Genomic DNA, 25,147 nt, shown 5'->3' on the forward strand with positions numbered 1-25,147 from the left:
TCACCTAGGGAATCCAACACGTCACAGTTGACAGTGCAATAGCGCTGTCATCTTGATTTTTTCAAGCACCTTCAACAGACAAAACAGAAAAATTATCCGCTAATTGATTGTACTATCCAACGACTCAGTCCGGGCACAATTGTCTCTAAAAGTGTGACCGGAACGATCTCGGGTCCGTCGCTCGGTGAATGAAATGTTAAAATGGCACGAGCTGTAAAACAAACGACCATGTTGACACTGCTCAAAATTGATGGTACTGTGAGTGGAAATTAACGACGTAACGAGTTCCGAAATACCAAAGAAGCAAAGTGGTGAAACCCCGTGTGAGTAGTTAACCGGAATTCGCGCACAAACCAAACCAGCCAACGCGGCAATCATCGGTGGCACGAAACAACGTGAATTCAACGGCCGAAAACATGGCTTTGGCTTACGTCGACATGTCATCCGTTATCGAAGTGCAGGTATATTCGCTCCAATAAACGAAATATTTTACGATTCGAAAACAGCTTCTCACCAGGTGCATTTATAAACAATGAACACTCTAATTAAGATCAGTGCCATTTTCCTGCAAACTGCCGATATCAGTGCTGATCCGAAACTGACACCGGAAGTGAGCGGCGACCAACAGCTAATTTTCTAGCAACCTTCATTCAGGGGACAGCTCCCCGAGCGGTTGTAACTTTTTACGACATGATCGCCTAATACGGATCGAGATTCGAAATGTTTTAACAGCGGAACTTGTGCCAAAATTCGCATGTGCACAGGCCGCACAAATTTCTCACTGAAAGTTAGCCCCAATAAAACTATCGTTTTGGGAGTTTTTGACTGACGCAACCGTCGCGACGTCTCGATTCGATTAGGCTTCAAGTTGGATTCGGGGATAGAGCGCTAAAATTATACTATCAATAAAAATATTTTCAGCATTAGGCCTTCTGCAAATACGCTTTACACGGGGAAAACTATTGCTATTTTTAGTGTTTAGCGAAGCAATTCATTCTGCCAGACCAATGTCTTTTCGCAGGTTTACAGTTTATTGTTATTTGGCCTTCTTTTTTATCACTATTAAGTACTAATATTGATCCTGTTGGTTTTGTAACATTTTCAAACAAATGAATAACTTGTTTGCGAATAGCAGTAGCGTTTGAAACAAAACATCATACAAAAGTATGGAAAAATTATCATCTACTCATACTTTTTCTTCAACCTCTAATAAGTAGTGATTAGATATTTTAACAATAATAAACTAATACAAAATTCAAAATACAAAATACAAAATACAAAATACAAAATACAAAATACAAAATACAAAATACAAAATACAAAATACAAAATACAAAATACAAAATACAAAATACAAAATACAAAATACAAAATACAAAATACAAAATACAAAATACAAAATACAAAATACAAAATACAAAATACAAAATACAAAATACAAAATACAAAATACAAAATACAAAATACAAAATCTAGGAAATCTTTGGTATATTTAGAATAGGGTGAGTAGTAATAACTGGCAGTAAAGTAAACTTAATTTACATTTGTTTTAAAACAGACCAATTCTAATCTTTCTTCCTTTGTTTTAATTACCCGTCGCAATCATTGTTGAAAAGCGTCACAGCTGACACGCACTATATCCTGAGGCATTTCATCCCAAATCTGCCCAAACGTTACTTGAAAGTATCCACAGTAAATTGTGTGGTGTTCCCTAGTTTGCCTAGCATGTAAACCCATGCATAGAAGTCGAGAGGATTCAAATCAGGCGAAGAGGCAGGTCACTCTTTCGAAGAAATAAAATCCGGAACAATGTTCTTACACTAAGCCTGTGATTTTTCGTCTGGTGAGACGGTGCAGAATCTTGTTGGAAGCAGTGTGGTGTATTCTTGTAGTGTTTTTTGATGATGGGAAGCAAATGATTCTTCAAAACATTATCGAGGCAATATTTTTGTGTTGATTTTAATACCAAGCTCAGTGAACAGCAATTGAACCTTCAAATTTTTGGAGAAACATTCCCATACCTTCACCCTGAAAACATTCTGGGACCTATGAACAGCCAGTTTGACCCGAGGAACATCAAAAAGCCGTGCTGCACATGTCCGATCATTTTGTTGGTCGTGGTGATCCTGTAGCAGGAACCTTTTTTCGTCCGAGAACAGAATTGCACAATCACCATGCCGCGTACGTAGCTGCCAAAATCTTTCGACTCTTACAACCTTCTGCTTTTCAGTCAAACTGTGCATCCGTATGAAGTCGAAGTTCAGTCGAAGAACATCTTTAAAAATTAATATTTTTTGAAACGGTAGTGCTTTTACAATTGACGAAGGGACGGTAGAAGAATGTAATGAAATTTAGAATGAAGGAGAAAGAGCGAAAAGCTGAGAGTGGGGGGGGGGGGGGGAGTTATTAGTAGCTGCGCTTAACAAGTAGTCGTTGTGACTCCTATACCTCTTGTCCAATGCTGGAAGCTGCATGGGTCAAACCAAGCTATAATCTGGAAATAAAACCGGATTCGAACTCACAACACCCACCAGGGCATGTGGCTCGCTGGTGCAAAAGGAGACTGCACAACCCCCTTGATTAATCTGGGTGGGTTGGGTTATTTATAGACACACAAATTGTGCCTCTTTCTCGATCAATTGTAATCGAAGTGATTTTTACTAACCGGGAAGACGACGAAACTGTTCAAGGTACTGCACGTGTCGTTGTTCGTCCGTTAGCGTGTTCGCCGCGATTCTCAACGCCGATCTTTGGGTTGAAGGCTCCGTTCCTAGGGATAGACCAACCTTATATGCCTGATCGCATTTCAAGGTCAAAACAAAAACACGAAGTTGATCTATCTTTCAAAATATTCTTCATGGTTGACTGCTAAATTCCCAGTCCCTTGGCCATCTCACGTCCAGATCACGGACGTAGCCAGATATGTTTCCTAGGGGTGGAGAAAGGTTTTTCAGTTAAAACCTATTTTGGTTAAAATTGAGAGTTCTTCATTTAACAAAGTATAATACAAGAAGACGATTGTTAAAATTTTACCTCGCAGTTGGCATCGACATGGGTTGTATGTTCGAATCTCGGCTGGGAGAGGCTGTTGGAGCCCAGACCATCTAGTCTCTTCGAGATGCGGTGAGGGTCGAGACAAGCTGACAGCTTATCTCGTATACTTTTCAACATCGCTCTTGAGGGGGTGATCCGACAAGCAGATATCGAAACGAGAGGTTTGATTTTCAGTAAAGGTAACAAACTTTTTTGCTAGGCAGGTGATTCACAGGTTGATATTACAGCCAGAAACTTTGCCACGGTGGAGGCCATTTGCGTTAAACTGAAAATGGAGGCTAGGGGGATTGGACTTGAAATAAACATGTCGAAGACCAAATACATGAATGGAAGAGGCTCGAACAAGACAAACATGCGCCTTTTGCGGACGGTAATCGTTGACGGCGACGAATCAGAAGCGGCAGATGAGTACGTAATAAAGAGATCCAGCGGCGTGTTTAAGCAGAACAGTGAGCTTTGTTAGAGCTTAGCTTAGCGCAAAACGCTACGATCAAGCGACATAAACTGCCTTAAGAAGCCAAAATGTACAAACCCGTATTAGAGCGATAGTTTTTATGGATTTGATAATGCTCACGGAAGACATACGCGCCCTTGCGGACGATATTTGGCGGAGTACAAACTAAAAGCAGAGAGTGACGGATGTGTATGAATCAAGGCTAACACACGCAGCTTGGGGAGATTACCAACGTTTATTTGGCAAAAGCCGGCACATTTTTTTATTTCTTTAATAAAAGAAATGCGACCTCATGGAAGTCTGCAAAATGGACGAAACTCAAGATCGAGATGAATGAAGCTTAAAACAGTACGAACCACCCAGGCTCTAAGTTGCTGACAACGAGGACAAGTATCATAAAACCAGCCTCGTAAATTTTCAAGTGCTCTGAACAGCTAGCAGTAAAATTTCAAACTTGAAAGTGCAAAACAAATTTTCTTCTGGGGGGGGGGGGTGTAAGGGGTTCGAACCGTCCCTCCGTCGCTCCACCCAGACTGATCTGGTTTTCGTCGAATTCACTCTGACTCGTTTGGTGGCTTCCGGTGGCCTTACAGTGAGTTTACGGCCAGCTTTGGGGAGTATTTTCCAAGAACCGGTTTCCTCGTATCGGCTGATGATACGAAAGATAAACCTTTCGTTTATTCCAAGTGGCCTCAGCTTCTTTAAAATATCAGACGGTCGTGAAATTTTCAAAAACAGGTTTTTCGCAAGTTTCCTTTTTACATCCATGATTATCACGACTCTTAAAAGAATAAAAATTCGAAACAAACTTGCATGCCGTGTTGACATGTGAATACACTCTAAACGAAAAATATTCAGACACGTCTGTGATTAACCCTTTTCTAATTAAGCTCGTCCAAACAACACTGACAGTTATTACTACTCACCCTGTGCACCAACTTTTCAAGGTTTGTTAATTCACTGAAATATGGCTATACAGTAATATTCCGATTTTGTCTATCCCCGATTTTATCAGCTTTTTATCCCGATTTGGTCAGCCTATAAATTTTGTATAACTTTTGTGCTTTTAAACATGATTTATAAAACTTTTCAGCCTGCTTGAAACTATTCTGATTCTCTGGGGAGAGTTTTTGAATAAAATGATGCCTTCTTGAGAGTAATTCGGGGTCAAAATTAGGGTATTATAGGGGTATTATAGGGATAGTAAAAGTTCTATAATTTCTAAGCAAGTAAAGGTAGACGTATACTATATTCAGCAATATTGTGTATTTTTACTATTTGTACAACTTTGTGAAACAGGAAAACGTCATACAACAACTACAAAAACAGCTAAAATAGAATAACTAATTTTAACGATTTTTCATTTATGAAAAATAGAATTTTTCTATCTTTGCTGTAGAGATAGAAGGTTACTGTCTTCAGCAAAATTTCTTGTAATATGCTGTAAAACTTTACAGAACACATCAATGTGTTATATTGAAACTGAAAAAAAATAAATTTTTTATTGCACTTTTAGGGATATTAATCAAAATTTGAATTCCGCTGGAATTTTAATTTAAAGAAATTCTTCCAAAGGTTCCATAAACCTAATACAAAGTTTTCTCGCTCAAAGCTAATGTGCCCCAAAAAAGGTTCTGGACCAGTGTGCTGTTCCCGGTTCATTGAGCTTTCGGTTGACCAATTGAGGGTTAAAATTTAATTTTTACTAGAAGTCTTCGATATTGCAAGGTCTTAAGTCTTGAATTTTGAAAAAAAATCGAAAAAGAAATTTCCCGATTTAGTCAGTTTTCCCATTTTGTCAGCCCAAAATTTAACATGAGGCTCACAAAGTCGGAACATTATTGTATTTCCTCTTATGGTGACGTGTCTTTTTGAGTAGGTAGATGTCTCTAGAATACACAGATCTTTGCAGATGAGCCTTCAGTCTATCGTTTCCAGTTCAGATAGAGGATTTGAGAAGATTAGACAATTTGAGGTTTGGAATAAAAGTTCCAAGATTTTCGTAAAATTGTTGTTAAACCTATAATTTGCCCATGTACATGTGGTTTCATTACGCTCCTCCAGCCAGTACCAAATTTTCGGTTGGGATCTCATTAAAGTCCCTTATAATATTGACTCCCCGGGGCCTACTCCTCTAACGAGTAAAGCCACCTGTTGCCGGCTATTGGAGATGCAGAGCCCCATATCAAACAGGCGTTGCTCGTTAAAAGATGAGGATAAACGATAATATGAACGGTAACAGTATAAACCAGAAACTTCACGTCAATTGATAGATCCAAAAAGAGAGAATGGTTGTTCAATAAATTCGCCTTTCAATTGGTCCATTGTTTCCCATACTACGCGGCAAGTAGCGCCGTCTTTTTGAAACCACATATCGGCCAGATGCGATGTATGTATTTGAGGCAAAAAATTAACATGTATTGTATCATTGGAAAAATACGAACCAATGAACCATTTTGTTAGTTATGTTTTGATAAAATATCAGCTTGTTCTATATATATTTAAAGCCAGTCAAATTATCACTGAAAACTAGCAAAAAAGGATTGTTTGAACCGTTTTATTGATGTGCAAATATAGGATAAACAAGTTTCTCACCAGTCGAACTTGGTGATAACCTTACTTTAAACATACTTAGAAAAAACTTTAAAACACTTCGCGATGTCAAGCTGCGCCACCTTATCTATAATCAATAATCATTAAAATGAATTGCTGGTAATAATTGAGTGTTAACGTCTCCTGAATGGCACAGAAATCAATATTACCGAAAAAACGTTCCATTTTTTGTTGCAGCCTCTTATAATTACCCTTTTTCTGAGACACATTTTTTGCAAACCACTTTCTTTTTTATCATCGATTGAAAATAAATATCTGCACCACTCCATCATGCCAATAAAACAGTATTTATGTTTTCGAATCTCACCATATTAAACCCACCATGGATTCAAAGACAGAGATCGAATCTTTGCTGGTTCTAGTGAGTGTATTCCAATTTCTCCAATAAAATTTATTGGTCGTTTCATATAGTCAACTGTGTATAATCAAAACGATCAAGAGAACTGAAAGGCGCAATGGGACTAATAGTAAAATCCCATACTCAGCTGTGAAAGAGCAAAAAAGCACATGTCATCATCGACAAAAAATATTTTGATTGATAAATTGTAACCCTCATAAACCTGGCCTATTCATTGGCACTAATTTCTGCTTTCTTTTCTCGGTCTATCTCTCTGTGTTTATCTTTGCATGTTTTTTTTTCTCTCGTTGGTCCGATACGATGCCCGTCCGTCCGTCCACATACGCGCTGCCTCTTTTCTAGGAGCGGCTTACTAGTCATGGAGGCATAGGACTGACGAGTGGCAGTCCGGCATATACCACACACACCGGTGGTCACACAGGCCGCAACGGGCCGACGAGCGGGCACGGTGGTAGTCACGGAGGTTCGCACGGTCCCGGCCCCACAATGCACCACCAAACGCTGCAGTCGGACTTCCAGCCGCCCTACTTCCCGCCTCCCTTTCATCATACCACGCAGAGTCCTCCGCAGCAACAGGTTAGTGTTTGACCCATCCAACAATTGGATCAAAATTGATATTTCGTTTCCATTTTTTTTCTAGAACCACGGCCTGGATTACCTGAGTACAGATCCTTATGGCCAACCGCTATCCTCGCTTCATCACGCTCCCCTGCATCACTATAATCAACTAGCCGGACTAAGACCTTCCCAAGAGCAATTGGGACTTCATCGATCGCATCGAGAATCCGAACTTCAACAACATGTGGTAAGCAAACAGAAACTAATTTCGACTTTAGCGAAATGTAAAATATTTCTAGTTCAAAATTACTGCATTTGAAAGCCCTCGGGTTCATCTCTCGGTATCATTTCGCTCCGCATCGATTGTCCATTGTTGAACAATCTCGTTTCTTTATCTCACACTTTCAATCATCATTCCACTGCTGGGTCCGAAAAGCTCGTAAAACTTATACAACATTAAACCTTGTTCCAGCCGAAGCCCGCAGCATCCAGCACCAAACGGCAAGCACTTCAGCTGTCAAATTGTAGCAATAAAAATGAAATATTTGTTCAAACAAAATTTGCTCCTGGCCGATGGCGGTGGAAGGCAACGCAACGGGTGCTGGGAAGAAGCGGCACGCAAAAAAAAAAAAGAAAACCAAAATCACCTCCATGAGATCACGCATTTTGTTAATTAATTTTTGTAAATCATCTCAACCTGACGCCTGTGTTCGGAGTCCGTGAAACCGTCATCGATTAAATAGAGACGCACCCGGACTGCTGCAAATCAACACGTGGCTCTGTTGTTACCATTTCAAAGTCGATTTATTAGCCTTCGACAGCGAAGATGATTGAACTCGTTCCCGTGGACTAATCGGGGCTGATTGGCAGCTACGGACGGTGGCGTTAAAGGTTCCACTCGGGAAACGAAAGTCATGCTAACGTTGTTAGCACCCTACGTACGTACCCACGGCAGCAGCGGTGATCTCGATCGTGTCACGTCACGTGGAGTTGGCCCATCGCCGAAGAATGCCATCCCGTTTGCCGTCTTTCGGAGGGCGCTTCGCGTGTACTGACAGACCCCCGCGCGGTAAGGTGTCGTAACGAATGTGGCAGTTGAAATAAATGGTCCTTTCGCACGGAACGAGGTCAAAATTTGATGCACCCGCAGTTGAATCGATCTCCGGAAATTGGATTTTCACCTGTGTGTCTATTGTGCGATGCGATGGCGATTAAGCCATTGTATTCGGAATCTTATTTGTTCGGCTGTGCCGAAAATTAGCCCGACAAAAGATGCAAGCTGAAAAAAGGTTGTGACGATGGTGCCAAATGGTACTTTCAGTTTCAATTGCTACATTATTTACTCCAAATTGCCATCAAACCTTAATTTACCGCATTGTGATTTATTTTGATTTCAATCACAGTAAAATGAAAAAGTGAATGCAATGATACATTTTTCATTGTAATCAATAAGGTGATTATTCCTTTAGTTTACCCACTGTACCTAGTCAGTCCATTCTGCCCTACGACACAACCCCAAGTTTCTGCGGAATTCAAACAACAATCTAGTTAACGATCTACTCCATCTTACCCTTCCGCCAGAAAGTAGAGAAGGTATTCTTCACATATTCGCCAAGAAAGTAAACTTCTAAGGCAACTATTTCCAACCATCCAACTCCGAGCAGCATGGCTAGATTCCTTCGCCGACTGGTTGGTTGATGCTCGCGTTCTGCTCAACGTCTTGTTGTCGTACCGAAGATAACGCTAACAATAGTAACACAGCAGCACGGCAACGGCAAAAACATCAGCCACCACATTCAACAGACTACCGAAAAATAATACACCGACGACCGACGAGAGAAGCTATTCGCATAGCTCCGAACTTCAGCTTCCGTATCGTCCCAACCCCGAACAAAAATACGGGGTTTTTCCCCTGCATCGCGTCGTTGTCCTAAAGCATTTCCACCCACGCGTGGTTCGTCGTTATCCGTTTGAAATCGGGAGGGTCGTCTCCAGCAAGTCAACGGAATGTCAACAATTTTGCGTATCATAAACGACGGAAAATTCATAAACATATGTTTATCGATTCAAATTGTGTAACAAGACTGCCATTAGGTACTATCTATCCTCTGCTGCAGGGGCTCTTTACCACGATAAATGTTGAAGCCATAAGACTGAACCCAATTTGAGGATGGAATTCGCTCGTAAATATTTCTAATATTGATTCAGAATTATGACTTTTAACGATTCGTCATCAGCTGATCAGCAGCAGCATGCCTACAGACTGTAAAAAGTTCGAGTCAATTTCCGTGCGGCTTCCGGAATGACCTTGTTAAAACAAATTCTAAAAGAATGGCAAACACGCGGCTGAAAAGCGATTAAGAAAATTAAGACGACTCACAAGTATTCATCCTTGCTAGCCAGGCCATCCCTTCCACAAGTTGCAACTCCGGCCCGAGTTCGGCCTCGGCTCAGATTTGAAGCGACAAACTTTCCGCATACTTTCTCACCGGAAAAGTTTCTTTTTTTCTTCCTTCACTGAAAATGTGCCGATCGTTGAGATTGTTTGCTTAGCTATTCGCCAGAAACCCCCGCGGGATAATTCGACAAATATAAAATCGAACATTCTCCACTGCTATCCTAGTTTGCCGCGCTTTACGAATAAGTTTTTCTTTCTCGTTTCATATTGTTTCACTGCGAACAGACGCAGCTCTCGCACGGGTTTCCGTACTCGGACAGACGGAGCGATTACAGCGGTTCAATCGGCAGTGGAGCCGGCGCGACGCGGCTAGGAGCCCACGAGCATGATCCTCTGTCGTTGCATCAGGCACTGCAGAGTGCCGTCGACGATGGCCAAAATCCGGTGATAGACGAGAATGCCGGCTTCATGAGCGATCTGCCCTTGCTGAAGAGTAAGTATCCCTGAAAACTTATAATATTCTAAATAAAATCATCATATATAACAAAAACTACTGTCGTTAAATATGAATCAAAGCGAAATCGCATATATTTTTACAAATCCTGCTCTTATTTATGTTGTCTTGCTAGTTTCATCACAAAGTTAAAAATAAAATTTACGCATCGGAAACCAATTCCTTTTGAAATGCAATTGCAGAGAATAAATTTTTAAATTCATAAGTTAACATTTAAAATATAGGAAATCATATAAACATTTTAATTTTTCTTAAAACAACCTTATTTCTAAATGGGAAATCTGATACAGTTTCCCCATTTCCACATATTAAGATCGTGTTTTCGTATCTCGTACATTGAATAGCATAGAACAGCATTTCACATATGGAAGCTTGCGACGGACAAATTTTGTAATTCACTAAAACTATACTTGGGCAATCATGCCTCAAAATTATTATTCCATGTGTTGCGTGATGTACAAGACTTCGAAATGAAAATTTAGTAAGCATTCTGTTTACGCATGATTCCAAATATGTTGCACTCTAGTTATTATAGGTCTTCAGATTTTCTGAGAATTAAAAACAACCTGCAATGATTTTAACAATTTGCAAGTTTAAATGGCACATTTTGGCGGCATCTGGGAAACGACGCTTACGCAAATTAACCCCTTTTTCAGTAAGATTGTATTCCAACAGAAAATCAATAGTTTCAACCTATTCACAATCAGAAACATGAATAAACAATGAAAAAGGCGTTAAAAATTAAGAGAAAAATTTTATGCATTTTGCTTCTTATTTTTAAATATGTAACGTTGTAACCGTTGCACGTTACAGCAATATAAAGTTAAGATATTAAGTTTAGCTATTTAAATTAGCGTATTGAAATTGAATTGGTGTATTGAGCAAACCATAAAATGGCCAGTATAACAGTTGAATCTTGTATTGCAAAATATCACATACAATATTCACCACTTCTAAATTTACCAGTTGGGTTTTTGTCCAAGCTAATAGCAGCCATGCGTCCGGGTCGATGAAGCGCGAACCCTTAGGCAGCCGAAGCAAAATATATAACGTGGCCCGAGTGAGATTGCTTCGAACGCGAGTTCAAAAGGAACCGTTCGAGTCAAGTTGAAGAAAAGGGAAGGCTAGATGACTTGCGTAGGCCAAAACGATCGGAAAGATCAAGTTAAGGAACTAACGAGTAATCCCGAAGAGGTTTCGGCCAGGTACTTCCGCAAGTACCTTGATTCCTTATTTTTTCTGAGGATGAAACTTATGATCACTTCATTCCCAACCGCCGAACATAGTGGAAGTGATTTATCGCGATTCAAATTTGGCTACAGAAAAGGTAGCAGGCTTAAAATTAGGGAAGTTTTCTGGTGCTAAAGTTTCTTATAATTCTCAGATTAGATAGCTAGGCAACGTGCGAAGCGAAGAAAGTGTGCGAAACCCGATTCGGGTAAATGCTAGCAGCGTATAAGGTGAGACATGTGCAGGGCGATGACCCAACCATAGGGCTAATGACCTTTCTTGTCTGCGAGCCAGACGGCTCAAACTTCTCTAGCGCCAGAATCGGAGAAACGGCACGAGAGCGTGTTCTCCGCACGTTGCCCCATCGCTCGTCAACCGCTACTACAGCGTCGAGCCAGCGTCGGCTAAGAATCCACACGGATAATACCCGGAAGATCAAACCTGCCTTTTTTTATACTTGCCGGTCCGAATCAACCCTTTTCGGCCGGCCTTTGCAGTTCCCTCCCGGCGGCAGAGGCCGCAAAATCAGCACGTGTTCGGTGAACGGTGATTTAACAAAGCCGATCACTGCCAGCCAACACCATCTCCCGCTACAGCGTTGAGTGATCGGCGATTGAAGCTGCTCGTACCGATCGTCAGCCAGCTCCGTCAGCAGCAGCAGATCCCGTCTACAGATCGCATCGAGTAGAAGAGAGAAGTCGGTGAGTTCGTTCAGTTTTCTCGCATGCCGTAATTAAAGTGCCGGCCATTGAAGACGCCACGTGGCAAGTGACGCCGCTAGGCGGCCATTTTGTTGAGTCCCGCTTGGGTTGAGGGTACCCACCAAGACTTACCTGCTGTACCGTGAGTTTGGTTCAAACCTAATTGTTGCCGCGTTTACGACCGTCCCCGAAACGCTTGTGCGTTCGCTCCCGGGAGTGCAAGATTGATCATGTGAGACTTGACTCTCGGGATAAGATCCATTGATAAAAGTTCGATAAGGTCATGCCCGCACAGTGAAGACAGATTGGAATATAGTTAGGAAGGTAGATAAAGAGAGAAATCGCACACTAGCTAGGATAGTGAGGAGAAATGTTTGCAATCGTTATGTTGTAAAAAGCTGTACATACTAGAATTAGAAACTAACCCCAAGTTGAATATAACATTAACCGGTTATCGAAAATGCAATCTGTCTTGGCTTCTAAGAGTTATGTAGGACTGAACACTGAAAGATTTCCCTAGTTTTCACCTTTAGTCGATCTCGTCCGCCTCGTGGTATGATTATGTTAAATACCAACATTCGTTCAGTTCCATTTAGTTCAGCGCTGTCTGGTGGTGAGTATTATAAGTTCCTGTGATGATAAAAGCTTTAGTGATAGGGATGAATAGATCGAGAATTCTTGAAGGCAAGCTTGTTAGTTCGTTAAGTTGACTTCCTAGGGTGTTTGCACCCGTTTTTGGTTAAAGCTTGTGTACCTAGCTGACCGATTCGGATTCTTTTCTTAGAAAGGATTCCAACTGGACTTGCACAGCAAGCAGTCTCATCCGGGCAAATAAATCTTGGCGGTAGCCTCCGTAAGGAGTGGCGCTTAAGCTACACGCTTCATCAGAATCGGTCCGCGACGGCTACAACGTATATAATACTGATATTACTGAGTTGTATACTTATTACAAGGTCACTGTTTTAGTGTTACTTCTTACCATAACCCACTGCTTGAGCTTTTCCCAGAACACGGTCCATTATCCTTTGCACCAGCTCAGCTGGTTCCCACTTGTTTGACAGCCAAATTTCATTTTCGCTTAAATTCGTTCTCGTCGATTGCAGGCAGTTCCACCCTTTTGTTTCAGTTTGGCCTTTATAGTCAACCAATATTCCTCAATCTACCTTAATTTCTGGCCGCATTCCATTCATTGGAAAATACAGTGACGCCGTTGGATTTGTACCAATGCTTGTCATCGTGTACAATGATGTGTGAATGGTACCTTATGTTTCATTAAATCACAGAGAGAATCTCTTCATAGATTAAGTTCCTTTGAGTGTTTTGTTTGAAGCTATGAACCGGACGTGCTCGCGGAATTTCCAAAATTATTGGAAACTTTTTAGAGGGTTTCAGAATGTTATATACAGGCATTTTATACACATCGGTGCTCCGTAGCGGCGTTACAGAGTTACAGAGTGACTTAAGCTTGGATCAATTCTCAGGCCCCCTTATAACCCTTGCCTCATGCTTAATTTTATATTACCCGATTGATGCATCATGACAGCACAAATAGGCTAGGTACTCTTATAATTATTGTACTGTTGGTAGAGGAACCCCAACCCTCGCCAAAAACGGTAGTGCAAGAAATGAGTAGGTAGAGGCGAGCAAGCTTTTTAGGAAGGGTAAATACAGAAAATACTTACAAACACTCATAAACATTCAATAATAAAGCACGCAATAGCGATTGCAGCAAAAATAAATACATGGCAGAATACAGCAAACACACAGAACGACACCACAATAGATCAAAGTATCAAAGTGGTCGCGGTGATGATAGTTCACACATAAAAAATAGAGTTATTCAAATACCCAATTTTTCCAGAGAACTCCAGATGAAATTTTCCAATGTTCTCAGATATAACTTTTTTAAAAAATCGTGACTTTTGGTCCTCGTAGAGCTTCTTTTTACAGCATCAAGATTTGTTAGTAATCCAGAAAAAAAATAAAAGATATTCCTGAAAGAATATTAGACAAAATAACATAAAAATGGTACAAAACACAACGAACTAATAAAGAAAATACGAAAAGAGCGCACAAAATAAGCAAAAATGACAAACAAGTGGCTACCCAGCAAACGTTTTCGTACCTATATCAAAGTAACAAATGAGAAATATGTACCGATATACATCTAGAAAAATCTTATTCGATGCACGAAACAACCAGCATGTGCGTACTATTTTGCGGGCTATAGGCGTACTACAGATTATTTGTAAACAATTCGCATTAAAGAGTATTTGTATACGACGAGATCCGAGTCCACATGATTAGTTCAATAATGCTATACAATTCTATGATGAAAATCGTATGTAAATCATTTGACACCATTTTCTACGATTGAATATAAACTAGAGTGCATTTTAAAAAGCTTTGTGTACGATTTCGATTTTTTTAGAGATACTTAGGATGATTTTGATGCATAAATAAGGTACCCCGGCGCAAGTGGGAATACGGGGTAAGTGGAACGGAGCGCATTTCCTCTCACCGAGCCAACTCCAACCCATACATTAAGGTGAAGGTCGTCAGAGTCCAGTTGCATTTTTTACTGATTTCAGTTCTTTCAAGACGAGAACAGAGTTGCTAGTAGTAGGTAATAATCCGTTATGAACAATTATGAAACGTAGAATCGCGTATCTATTTTTGCTATTGAACGAGATCTGACAGTAATTCCATCATATAGAATGCTGTTTACCTTGAATTTTATTATCAGTGAATTTTATAAGTATATTTTCGACACTCTACGACCGTTAATTTAATAGCGAAAATTACTGGTCAATTTCATGTTCAACGTAAATATGGCATCACTTCACATATACATCTGTTTCCTTGGTAACGTACAACAACGACGGTCGCGGATTCGGAATTGCAATCGAAACGAAGTAAAGTTTTTCATATCAATTCAAGTCAACAGTTTGGGAAAAATCATTATAATATTTTACCAGCTAACTGTTTGGGTGGTAAATTAAAGTTTTCTGTGTCTCAAGTTAAGTTTCGCGTGTGATGTAACGACTAGAGCGGCCGAAAAAAATTAATGAAAAACCGACGGCGATAAAGGAAAAATATAGTGATGAATTTCAATTGTGCAGAAATCTCAGTATTTAGTGTAATTTATGCCTCTAAAAGTTATAGAACATGTTGATACACTGAAGAAGGGAAAGGAAGGGTGATATTTGGTGCCATATTGACTGCCATAAATGGACTCTGTCGATCTTGTCGTTAAGATTATAAATTGTTTATAATTGGCATTTCAACCACCAAAATTGAACTTTAAATTTGCGCTTCTGTTTCAATTTGTGTTGTAAGTTGGACGCACCTTTCTATAAATGATATTTCCGTCTCAGGCTTTCATAAAAGTACATGTTTATCTAACAGTAGGTAAACATATTTAATATATTAACAAGTTACATACGAAGTGCTGCTGATTCAATACTTTGGAAATTTGCCAATAAAGACACCGGCGATGACCACGAGACTGTATTACATAGATAAGAAAGGAATATTAGTCCAATACGTGTTGTTACAAGAGACCGCGGGTACCACCCCAGCAAACATTTTCGTACGTATATCAAAGTAGCAAATTTGATTTATGTACCGATATATATCTAGAAAAATCGCATTCGATGCACGAAACCAGCATATGCGTACTGTTTTGGAGGCGATATACGTACTGCAAGTTATATGAAAATAATCCACATTCATAAGTATTTGTATACGATGAAATCCGACTCAACATGATTAGTTCCATAACGCTATACAATTCTGTGACGAAAATCGTATGTGAATCAGTTACTATCATTTTGTACGAATAAATGTAAACTAGGGTGCGCTTTATTAAGCCTTATGTACGATTTCGAGTTTGTTTAGCGATATTTAAGATGATTTTCACACATTATTATACGATTTGTGGTTTGCTGGGACTGCATCTCCACAAGTATCACGGGATAGGATTTATGTTAGTAAGAGAAGGTACATATCAGGGCTCATCTTGGTAGATGATATGATCCAACGAAACGACGTGTACATCGGTAATTACATTTTATCCATTACAAAAACATTCGTGCCATTTAAATTATGAATTCTCGTTTAGAAAACGCTATTCAAATTGCTGACCCGAATTTATAACTACGCAATTCTTACGGTCAAAGTTATTACAACGAACGAGGCACAAAGCGAGCGATGCTGAACTCCCCTGCAATAAAACACTCGGAGCTTGATTACTAATGAAACCTGAGAATACTTTTATTTACTTTACTTTTACTTTTTCGGCGACAATCCGCTAATCGAAACCATGCCGAATTCAGGAGCCGTCTCCACATTTCTCGGCCTTGGGCTGCCGATCTCCAGTCGCCCCTTACACCCGCTGCTCTGGCATCCTTGTCAACAGCGCTCATCCAGCACATACGGGATCTACCTCGCAGTCTTAGGCCTCTGTCGGTTACTCTGCTCAATATTGTTTTCGCTAGTCTTTCATCCGGCATTCTTGTTACGTGGCCAGCCCATTGTAGCCTGCCGTGTTTAGTCGCTTCACAATATCCGCATTTTGTATACTCCAAGATTCATGATGCGCCTGTGCTACACTTCTTCGTTTAGTATACCACCAAAAATTGATCGCAGGATCTTACGCTCAAAAACGCCAAGAGCACGTCGCTCTCTATCAACGTCCAAGCTTCGTGGCCGTAGAGTACCAGCTGGAGAATCAGCGTCTTACAGAGCGCGAGTTTTGCACGGAATTGCAGGCTTCGGGACCTCAGCTGGCTACGTAATCCCTAGAAGGCCCAATTGGCAGCCGCTGTCTGCCTTTTTACTTCACGGCTCACATCGTGATCACATATCACTAAAGGTGTCACAAATTAGTCGACCACTTCAAAAGTGCTATCACCTATCTATCACCACCGCAATTGCAACATCCGAAGAGCTACTACGCCTCTACCAGCCTCCTATTTTGTTTTGGTAGAATTTATGATGAGCCCTATCCTCGCAGCTTCGTCCTTAAGATGTGTATACGCCTCTTCCACAGCTCTACGGTTTTTTTTTTCATGTGTGGACTCATCACTGCGACCAGTATAGTTGATCTATTGTGATATCGCCCGGGTGTTTACTGTATGACATGCACTGCATTTCTTTTTGCAATAATCGCTATTGAATGAGCGATATGCTTATTAAATTTTATGCGTGCTTGTGTGTATTGGGATTTACCCTTCCTTCAAAGCTTGATCTACTTTACCCACTTATTACTCGCTGTCAGTACTATCCCATATTATAGCCGTCCCTGGCGAGAACTCATTCGTACCTCTGACCAGTACACTTAACTATAGGAGGGACATTTGCACTGTCAAGAAGCTTCAGAGGGTAAATAAAGCATTCAGCATGAAGGAAGGGTAGGCGAGGGGCCTGAGAATGAACCCATGCTAAAGTCACTTGACAAGGAATGGCTTGATTCTACTAAGATTCGAACCCACGACCACTCGCTTGTCAAAGCGGCTACGGAGCCCCCCTAAGCTCTACGGTTAATACCGATGATATCGATGTCGACCACAAACCCTGGGAGCGTATGGAATTTTGTGATGATGATACCGCTTCTCTGCACGCCTGCCCTTCGAATAGCACCTTCCAATGCAATGTTGAACAGCAAATTCGATAATCCGTCATCTCGCTTCAAACCATCTAACGTCACAAACGAATTCGATGTCTCACCCGTTATCCTGACGCTTGATGTTGATCCATCAAGGGTAGCACGTATCAACCTAATCAGTTTTATTGGAAAACCATGTTCTGAAACACCTTATTTTGTTTAACTAGATCGTACGCCGCTTTGAAGTCTACACACAAATGGCGTGCCTGAAGATAAAATTTCCGGAATTTATCGAGGAATTGTCGCAAGGTCAATATTTGGTCTATCGAGCATGGTCCTTCTCGAAAACCACACTGTTATTCGCCAACAAAAGGTTTTCTGCAACGGCCTCACTCTGAGAAGCAGAATGCGGTAGATAATTTAGTATGCAGAATTTAGGAGGGTAATGCCTTGGTAATTACTGCATTCGAGTCGATGGCCCTTTTCGTAAAAAGGGCATATGAGACCTTCCAACCAGTCCGTAGGCAGTTCCTCCTTGGTCCATACCTCTAGTATAACCTGATGAAGTGCACAATACATCCGTTCGCTCTCGACTTTCAGAAGTTCGACGGGGATGCCGTCCTTTCCAGCTGTTTTGTCGTTTTTCAGCTCTCTCGCTTGTCCATCATCCTCAATCGTTATCCAATTTCTGCTGACTGCTCCATCTTGTTCACCATTCAACAATGCATCGAATCGAATCGATTGCATCGGTCCGGTTTAGGGCTGTCTAACCGGTAGTACCGGTAGTACCGAAACCGGTAATACCGGCCAATTTTTGGATACCGAAATACCGGTTTTGGAAAAGCAAAAAACCGGTATTTTCTAATCTGCTTGTTTTTTCCAATTCCTTATTCGAATAAGAACTATATTTGGTAAAAGAAAATATACTCTTAGAAAAACAACTTGGTGTTAATGCCGACGAGATTCTTCGACTACTAACAGTGAAGAGAGTGAAATTGTGGGTCAAATAATTATAGCTCTTGAATCCATTTAAGGTACAGTAGAGTAACTTTGCTGTAAAAATGTTTTATTGTATGAGCCATACGTCGCGTTTCAATTTATTTTTGAACAGCTTGATATTCAAAAGCCTCCAAATTATTCGAAGCACTCAAATAACGAATTTAGGAAACAAGATCAGGGCCCAGAAACGTCACTTACAATAGTAAATTGTTATTCAACAATTAAGTAATGAAGCTTCAGTTTCAACATAAGCAGCGCCGCTTCGTTTCAAAACTGGCTTCAATCAGCGTCATTGAAACGATTGTCACTTCATCATGACGACCGGTTTTAAAGTTTCATTTGTATTTCTCTATCAAAAAGTCAGAAAAAGTTCAGCTTAGACTTTGAATGCAATTGAATTGATTTTGAGTAACATTTCCTACAATTTAACGCATATTATGATTAATCTACACAACATCGACAAATGGTGCCTGACTGTCAATCGTCGTCATTTGACATAGTCAGTAGCTTCAGCTGAAACTTGCTTGAAACGTTCTGTTCAACAAATGAAACATGTCGCTTCAGTATGAAGCGAAGGTAAGGGAAAGTTAGCTTCATTTATTTGTTTCGACGATGCCGGATTCTGATCAGAATACGGGGATCTTTGCGCTTTTTGGGCATTCTTGCCATCAAAGGATCTGCCAGTAAAGAATTTGGAATATTTTTCAAGTCTTTTGAGTGATACAATGATTAAACAAGGAGATGAAATCTGCATCTCACTATCTTCGAATAGTGGGATTGATAAAAAAGAAGAGAAGGTATTTGTGTTTGTGAACGATGATGAAGAGGATGACGTTGTGCAGGAGTTCCGGTTTGGGGATAGAGAAAAAATTGCTGAGAGGCTGTAGGAGACCGGGGTATTAATTATGCTGGAAGCTACAATACAAGATATTTAGTAAATAATTAAAGGCGGGTTTCCCTACTATAAATTTGAAGAAATGGAAGGAAAATTCCTGATGTGCTTAGAGCCGTTCGCCAGACATCGATGAAAGCGGAAATTTTTTCAATTATTGGAAGTGTTGGCAATAAAATTCGTTCTAGTAAGCGAACTAAATCGCTAAGAGTATTATATCTGCTTAAATTCTACTTTGCTAAGCAACAATACTGAAGCTAAAGTTTCAAAAAGAAAAGATTTATTGAAAAACATCGACATTTCTCTTGATTTCGAATAATCTGCCAATACCGGTTTTTTACCGGTATTACCGGTATTTTCCACGCCAATACCGAAATACCGGTTTTCACCAAAAGCGCCCAATACCGACAGCCCTAGTCCGGTTACTGATTCTGTTGATCATATTTAAGAAGCTTCTCGTATCGTGCCTCTCGAAGCAGTTCTCCGCCTCCGCAAGAACGCGATTCCAGTGCTGGCGTTTCTTACGACGGTGAAGTCTCTTTTCGGTAGCTCTAGCATCTCAGTATCTCTCTCTACTCTGACGTGTAACCACAGAGTGTAACAGTTGCAGCCAATATGTAACTTCTGACTCGATTCTTCTCATCAGTCACTCGTTGGCATTCTGCGTCAAACTACTCACTAGAAGTGGCTGCAGCAGTAATACCCAACACTTCTCGCACTGTAGTACTGATCGCGTCGTGCATATGGCTCCATTGTTCTCTCCAAGTTGTTCACCGATCGGCTCATCAGTCTTCCGAGAGTCGTATTTTCCTCATTAGTTTTGATTAGAATACATTGGACAACCGGGCGCGGATCTTGCTTACTACAAGATAGTGGTCCGAGTCGACGTTCGGTCCCCGGAAGGATCGCACGTCTGTGACATCAGAGAAGTGCCGGCCATCAACCAGAACATAGTCGTAAGAATATAACAAATACATTCACAAATAAAATTTAGTTAAAATCAACTTACATGTTCCATGCACGAGGAAAGGATTTATATTAATTGACTTAAATTCATAATCTTAACTTAATCAGTTACAAATTTTCAGACACAAAACTCGTATGTTGGCCAGAAACAATATCCAAAGGTCTCTAAATGAGGCGCCTTTTTTTGATAATGATTTAATTCCGCTTTCCAGCGGAATACCCACTAGCCCGCCCGGTGTAACTAAGCATATAAAACGCATATTAATTCATCCGCCAATCGGATGTATGCCAAGTGAGGAAGTTACCATTATAATGGGATTATAAAGAGTACCAATGAGGCTATATGGCTACACACTTTACGGGTGCACGCATCAGGTAGCGAACCTAAAACGGACGATGAAGATCTCATTAGCATACTAATACTGTCATCTATGAAGCCCCGGATCGAGTCGGATTTGTGCAGACCTCTTCACTTTGTCAACCACTTCCTATGGGATGACGCTCTCCTATCTATGGGTGATGATCTCCGTAAATGCTGATTGCTGACCCGACCGGCTGTTGGTCACTAATCTCTATACGGTATTTATGGTGACCGAGAGGCACATACCTATAGCCTCGTAACTATTGCACGCTGCGCTACTGCCAGTGCAACTAGTGTGAAGAGTGAAAATGAAAGAATGGAAACATGATCACTGTAAAAAAGCGATCGCGATACTATCGCTTGGGACCTGCTGTACCGATCAACTGGCAAGATAACACCGCTTTACTGAAACAAATTTGAATTAATAAATTTTTGTGTGTAACCTAATCCATTCATTGACCGTTTTAACCAAAACGGAACACCAATTTGTTGGATTTATTAGGTTAATGCATTCTCAAAAAAATTAATGTAATCCGGAGTTTGAACCGGGAAATTTTCAGTTTGACGAGTGGTGTAATGCTTTCCCAACAAGCTGATCGACGTGCTAATCCTATTCAATCAGATCGTTAGGAAGCACGCAACGTCTTCCGTCCAGACACGATAAAATCGGTTCAATTGTAAAAACTAAGTAAAAGGTGATACTGGTGTGAGGTGGGCAGGGTTCCAAACGACATCAGCGAAAAAAGAGGTGCTAATTAATCGAAGAACTTTGCGTCAATGTCAGGCTAATACAGACATCACCGTAAAGTTCTCTCCGTTATGGTGGCGGGCAGGGTAAATCACAGAGGGAGACCCGATTATTAGCCATCGAATGAATGCCAAAAGGAAAGCAGCATGTACAAAAAAAAGCTGTTAAAGTGTACACAAAGATGTATTGTAAATTGTAATCCGAAGCTCGGAAGTGCCATTCGACAATTGAGCCATGTTTTTCTCCCGGTCGACCTCCTGAAGTTTTCGGCGCGACCGGCAACGCAACAACGAACGGTGCGCGCGGCTCTCTGCGCCTGCAACATAAATAATAATAATATGTAGGTATTGTGGCACCGGTCGGTCGGTGGTAGACCTAAAAAGGTGCTGCCGAGAGGGAGTCTCCTGCGAGAAGGTGTCATATTCGGGAGTTGTTTATTATTTCGTCATTCTACACCGATCCCTTGCGAAAGAAAAAAAAAAGACGCAGCAAGCCGACGCACCGGTGTGCAGAAATGCGTTCACTACGCTCGGAGTCGGTTCCCGTTTTTTGATATCTGTTTTTCGCTGCCTGCTGTTTGAATTCCCGTCAAAGTGATGTTTATTATTGGAGGTGGCAATTATTAAAATGGATTTCTTGAAGTTCGGAAGTTGAAGGATTGCTTGAATGAAGAAATTTCAGTTACTGATATTTCTGTTCATTTCAAAATTGACGCTTTTGTACTATTGAAGTCTTTTGACCATCCATAGTTACACATTCACTAAAGCTAATTAAATCAGAATAAGATCATTCTTAATAAATAGATTAATGTACAGTTAGAGGCACTAAGTCTCTCTATGTATAGTTAAACGTATTAACTTAGTGGCTCCCAAACCGAACATTTTCAAAAAACGATTAAAAAAAATAAAGCACTAACCTGTTAGAAATTCTCAGCTAGAAACAAAAAAAATTCTGCAACTCAAAGCATTGGACGTTAAATCCTTTATTTCCCATTGCGTTTTTGGCCTCAAATTTGGAAGAACTTTTTAGACTACTCCATAAATATTTACTAGGCACCATACTTTGGCTTCTTCAAATCTTGAAGAAATAAATATTAAAGAGGCGAACCAGCCGCAGGCTGAAAACCTCTCTAATATAGAATTAAAAAAAAAAATAAATAAATATTGTATCATTTCACTGTTATTTAACATGCACACTCGGAACACTTTAGAAAATTAACCCGATACGAGAAGAAACATTCACCACTGTCGAAATTATTCTACGAAAGGATAATAATTTTGTCACTCCTTAGTGATTGATAAAATTAATTTCAATCATAAATCCGCCACACCAGTTTGTTTAAATAACTGAAGTAGGTAACCAAGACAACTCTCACGGATTTAAAAGCCTTTCTTCAAGGCCTTTTTAAACTGGACTGCAAAAAAACAATAAATCAGATACATTGGAAGCGGTTTTAGTCCTAATTTCTGTTCTAAAAATTCAAATTGCTCTTTCTACATGTCAGCGTCAATAAAATATGCTTATATTTGACTAACATATTTCAAAACAAAAGCGCTCCATTTCCAGAATAAAACCATTTTTGTTGCTTTCTACCCACTAGACTTTCCCATCGCCGACATCAAGAAGGACAGCAGCCAAATGAACATCGGTTCCCCGTCGGACGTGTTCTGCTCCGTTCCCGGCCGGCTCAGTCTCCTTTCCAGCACCTCCAAATACAAAGTGACGGTCGCGGAAGTGCAGCGACGCCTCGCGCCACCCGAATGTCTCAACGCGTCTCTGCTTGGCGGTGTCCTAAGACGGTAAGACTTTCTTCCTTCATTACAAAACGCTCGAGCAATTAAAATCTCCCTCCCACGCAGTATTTAAATTAGACAAACTGCGAAAAATCACGTTAATTTATTTTCCTTTCGTAACCCGCCAGGGCAAAGAGTAAAAACGGAGGCCGGCTGCTGAGGGAAAAGTTGGAGAAAATCGGTCTCAATCTGCCGGCAGGAAGACGCAAAGCGGCCAACGTAACACTACTAACCTCGCTGGTGGAAGGCGAAGCAATCCATTTGGCGCGCGATTTCGGCTACGTCTGCGAAACCGAATTCCCGGCGCGTCAGGTTGCCGAGTACCTGTCCCGACAGTACTCGGAACCGCAGGAATCATACCGACGGAAAGAACTGCTCATCAATACCAAACAGGTATGGTTTCAGCACAGCGTTAGTCCCAATTTAGTCAGTTGCATTTATCAATACTCTTTCGTCACAGATTACAAAAGAACTTATGGATCTACTGAATCAAGATCGGTCTCCGCTGTGTAACACTCGGCCGCAACACATTTTGGATCCCTCGATACAGCGACATCTTACGCACTTTTCACTCATTTCACATGGTTTTGGTTCGCCCGCCATTGTTGCAGCTCTGACAGCTATTCAGGTACTTTTAGTTAGCAACAAATCTCGCAAACTCAGAACTGAAACTTTATTTTCTTTTGTTTTTTTTTTCAGAACTTCCTCAACGAATCCATCAAGCACCTAGATAAAATGTATCCCGGAAACGGCGGAAGTATGGTGACCTCATCCCTAGACAAAAACAAAATGGACAACGACAAGAAATGACAGTTATAAAATTATCTGTTCACTAAAATTGAACGATTTTAGTCGAATTCAGCCAGTTTGTTTTTTTGGGGAGAATGGAGGTTACGGATGATTATTATTAATAACGAAGGCAGCAGAATATCACCACAACCGACTAAGCAGCAAATGCGCTTCGCTGGTTTGTTGCCCCTAACTTTGTAAAAAGCCAACCGCAAGTATTGTGATGTATAAAAGGAAAGAATAAACACAACGCAACTATAGCATAGGAAGAGGAATGACAAGTTACACTATGAGATTTCAACATAGATTGATTATAATTAAATTATTATTGGTCACCCGCAAGCGAAAGTTTGACAGTCTGCACGTTTCATCTCTCGGTGTTCTCAATATATTTAACTGTAATCAATTGAACGCATAATCGTAAAGTATTGTTTAGTATTTTATAATCCTTTTGTGATAGACTATTGTTTAATATTGAACTATGTATAGAGCCTAGCACATGTACATTTCCATTTAACAATCGAAATGGATAACCATGGGTGTTTGCTTCATCTGCAATTTCGTTCAAGAACAAACTGGGTACATTCCGACTTAGCCAACCCATGGTGAAAAGATGACTGACACGAGCACCTAACGGAAATTTTTTATTTATTGTTTACATTTAAGCTATTTCAAATTTGACAAAAGAGCCGAATGAGGCTTAGGTTATTTGTGAAATCATGTGCCAAAATGAAAGCCACGAACGCGTTATTCAACCGATATTCGATTGCCATAATCTGTTAGAACCTGTAGGTGCCAACACGCCGTACTTCTAAACACGAAATTCAAATCAACTGAAAAACTCCGCCAACCAATCTCCCCATGAGTGCCATGATTCCAATTGATTTTGAACATTGACGGAATCACGTCAGCCATATTTGTTTTCTGTTCATATTTCAAACGAAAGCACTTTTCATTGCCATTTTCAATCGAACAAAAAATATCGAATTGGAACAGTATAAAATAAAAACAAATTAACCAACAATTTTTCTTCCGGTTGTCGTCACACAGTCATTGCATTGTAAAATTTCGTAACATAATTTACCTAAATTATCGAACAAAGCACGAAAAC

General features: G+C 40.4%; 1 protein-coding gene across 1 annotated transcript; it reads left to right on the top strand.

The window, feature by feature from the left end:
• The first annotated feature begins 416 nt into the window (after nucleotides 1-416).
• LOC128736872 (transcription factor AP-2-epsilon) lies at nucleotides 417-24,057 on the top strand. The gene is made up of 9 exons (XM_053831371.1): nucleotides 417-461; nucleotides 6,822-7,055; nucleotides 7,120-7,284; nucleotides 9,721-9,932; nucleotides 10,625-10,634; nucleotides 23,078-23,253; nucleotides 23,376-23,640; nucleotides 23,708-23,875; nucleotides 23,947-24,057. The coding sequence occupies exons 1-9, from the start codon at nucleotides 417-419 to the stop codon at nucleotides 24,055-24,057; spliced, it is 1,386 nt and encodes a 461-aa protein (XP_053687346.1).
• Nucleotides 24,058-25,147: the final 1,090 nt, after the last annotated feature.

This window comes from Sabethes cyaneus, chromosome 2, assembly GCF_943734655.1.
Source record: "Sabethes cyaneus chromosome 2, idSabCyanKW18_F2, whole genome shotgun sequence".
Taxonomy (NCBI): Eukaryota; Metazoa; Arthropoda; class Insecta; order Diptera; family Culicidae; genus Sabethes; species Sabethes cyaneus.

Excerpts from the sequence above, each read along its gene's own strand:
- LOC128736872 (XM_053831371.1), top strand. The coding sequence starts at position 417 with ATGGCTTTGGCTTACGTCGACATGTCATCCGTTATCGAAGTGCAG. Across the intron at positions 7,056-7,119 it reads AGAGTCCTCCGCAGCAACAG|AACCACGGCCTGGATTACCT; the intron begins GTTAGTGTTTGA and ends TTTTTTTTCTAG. Across the intron at positions 23,254-23,375 it reads CTTGGCGGTGTCCTAAGACG|GGCAAAGAGTAAAAACGGAG; the intron begins GTAAGACTTTCT and ends GTAACCCGCCAG.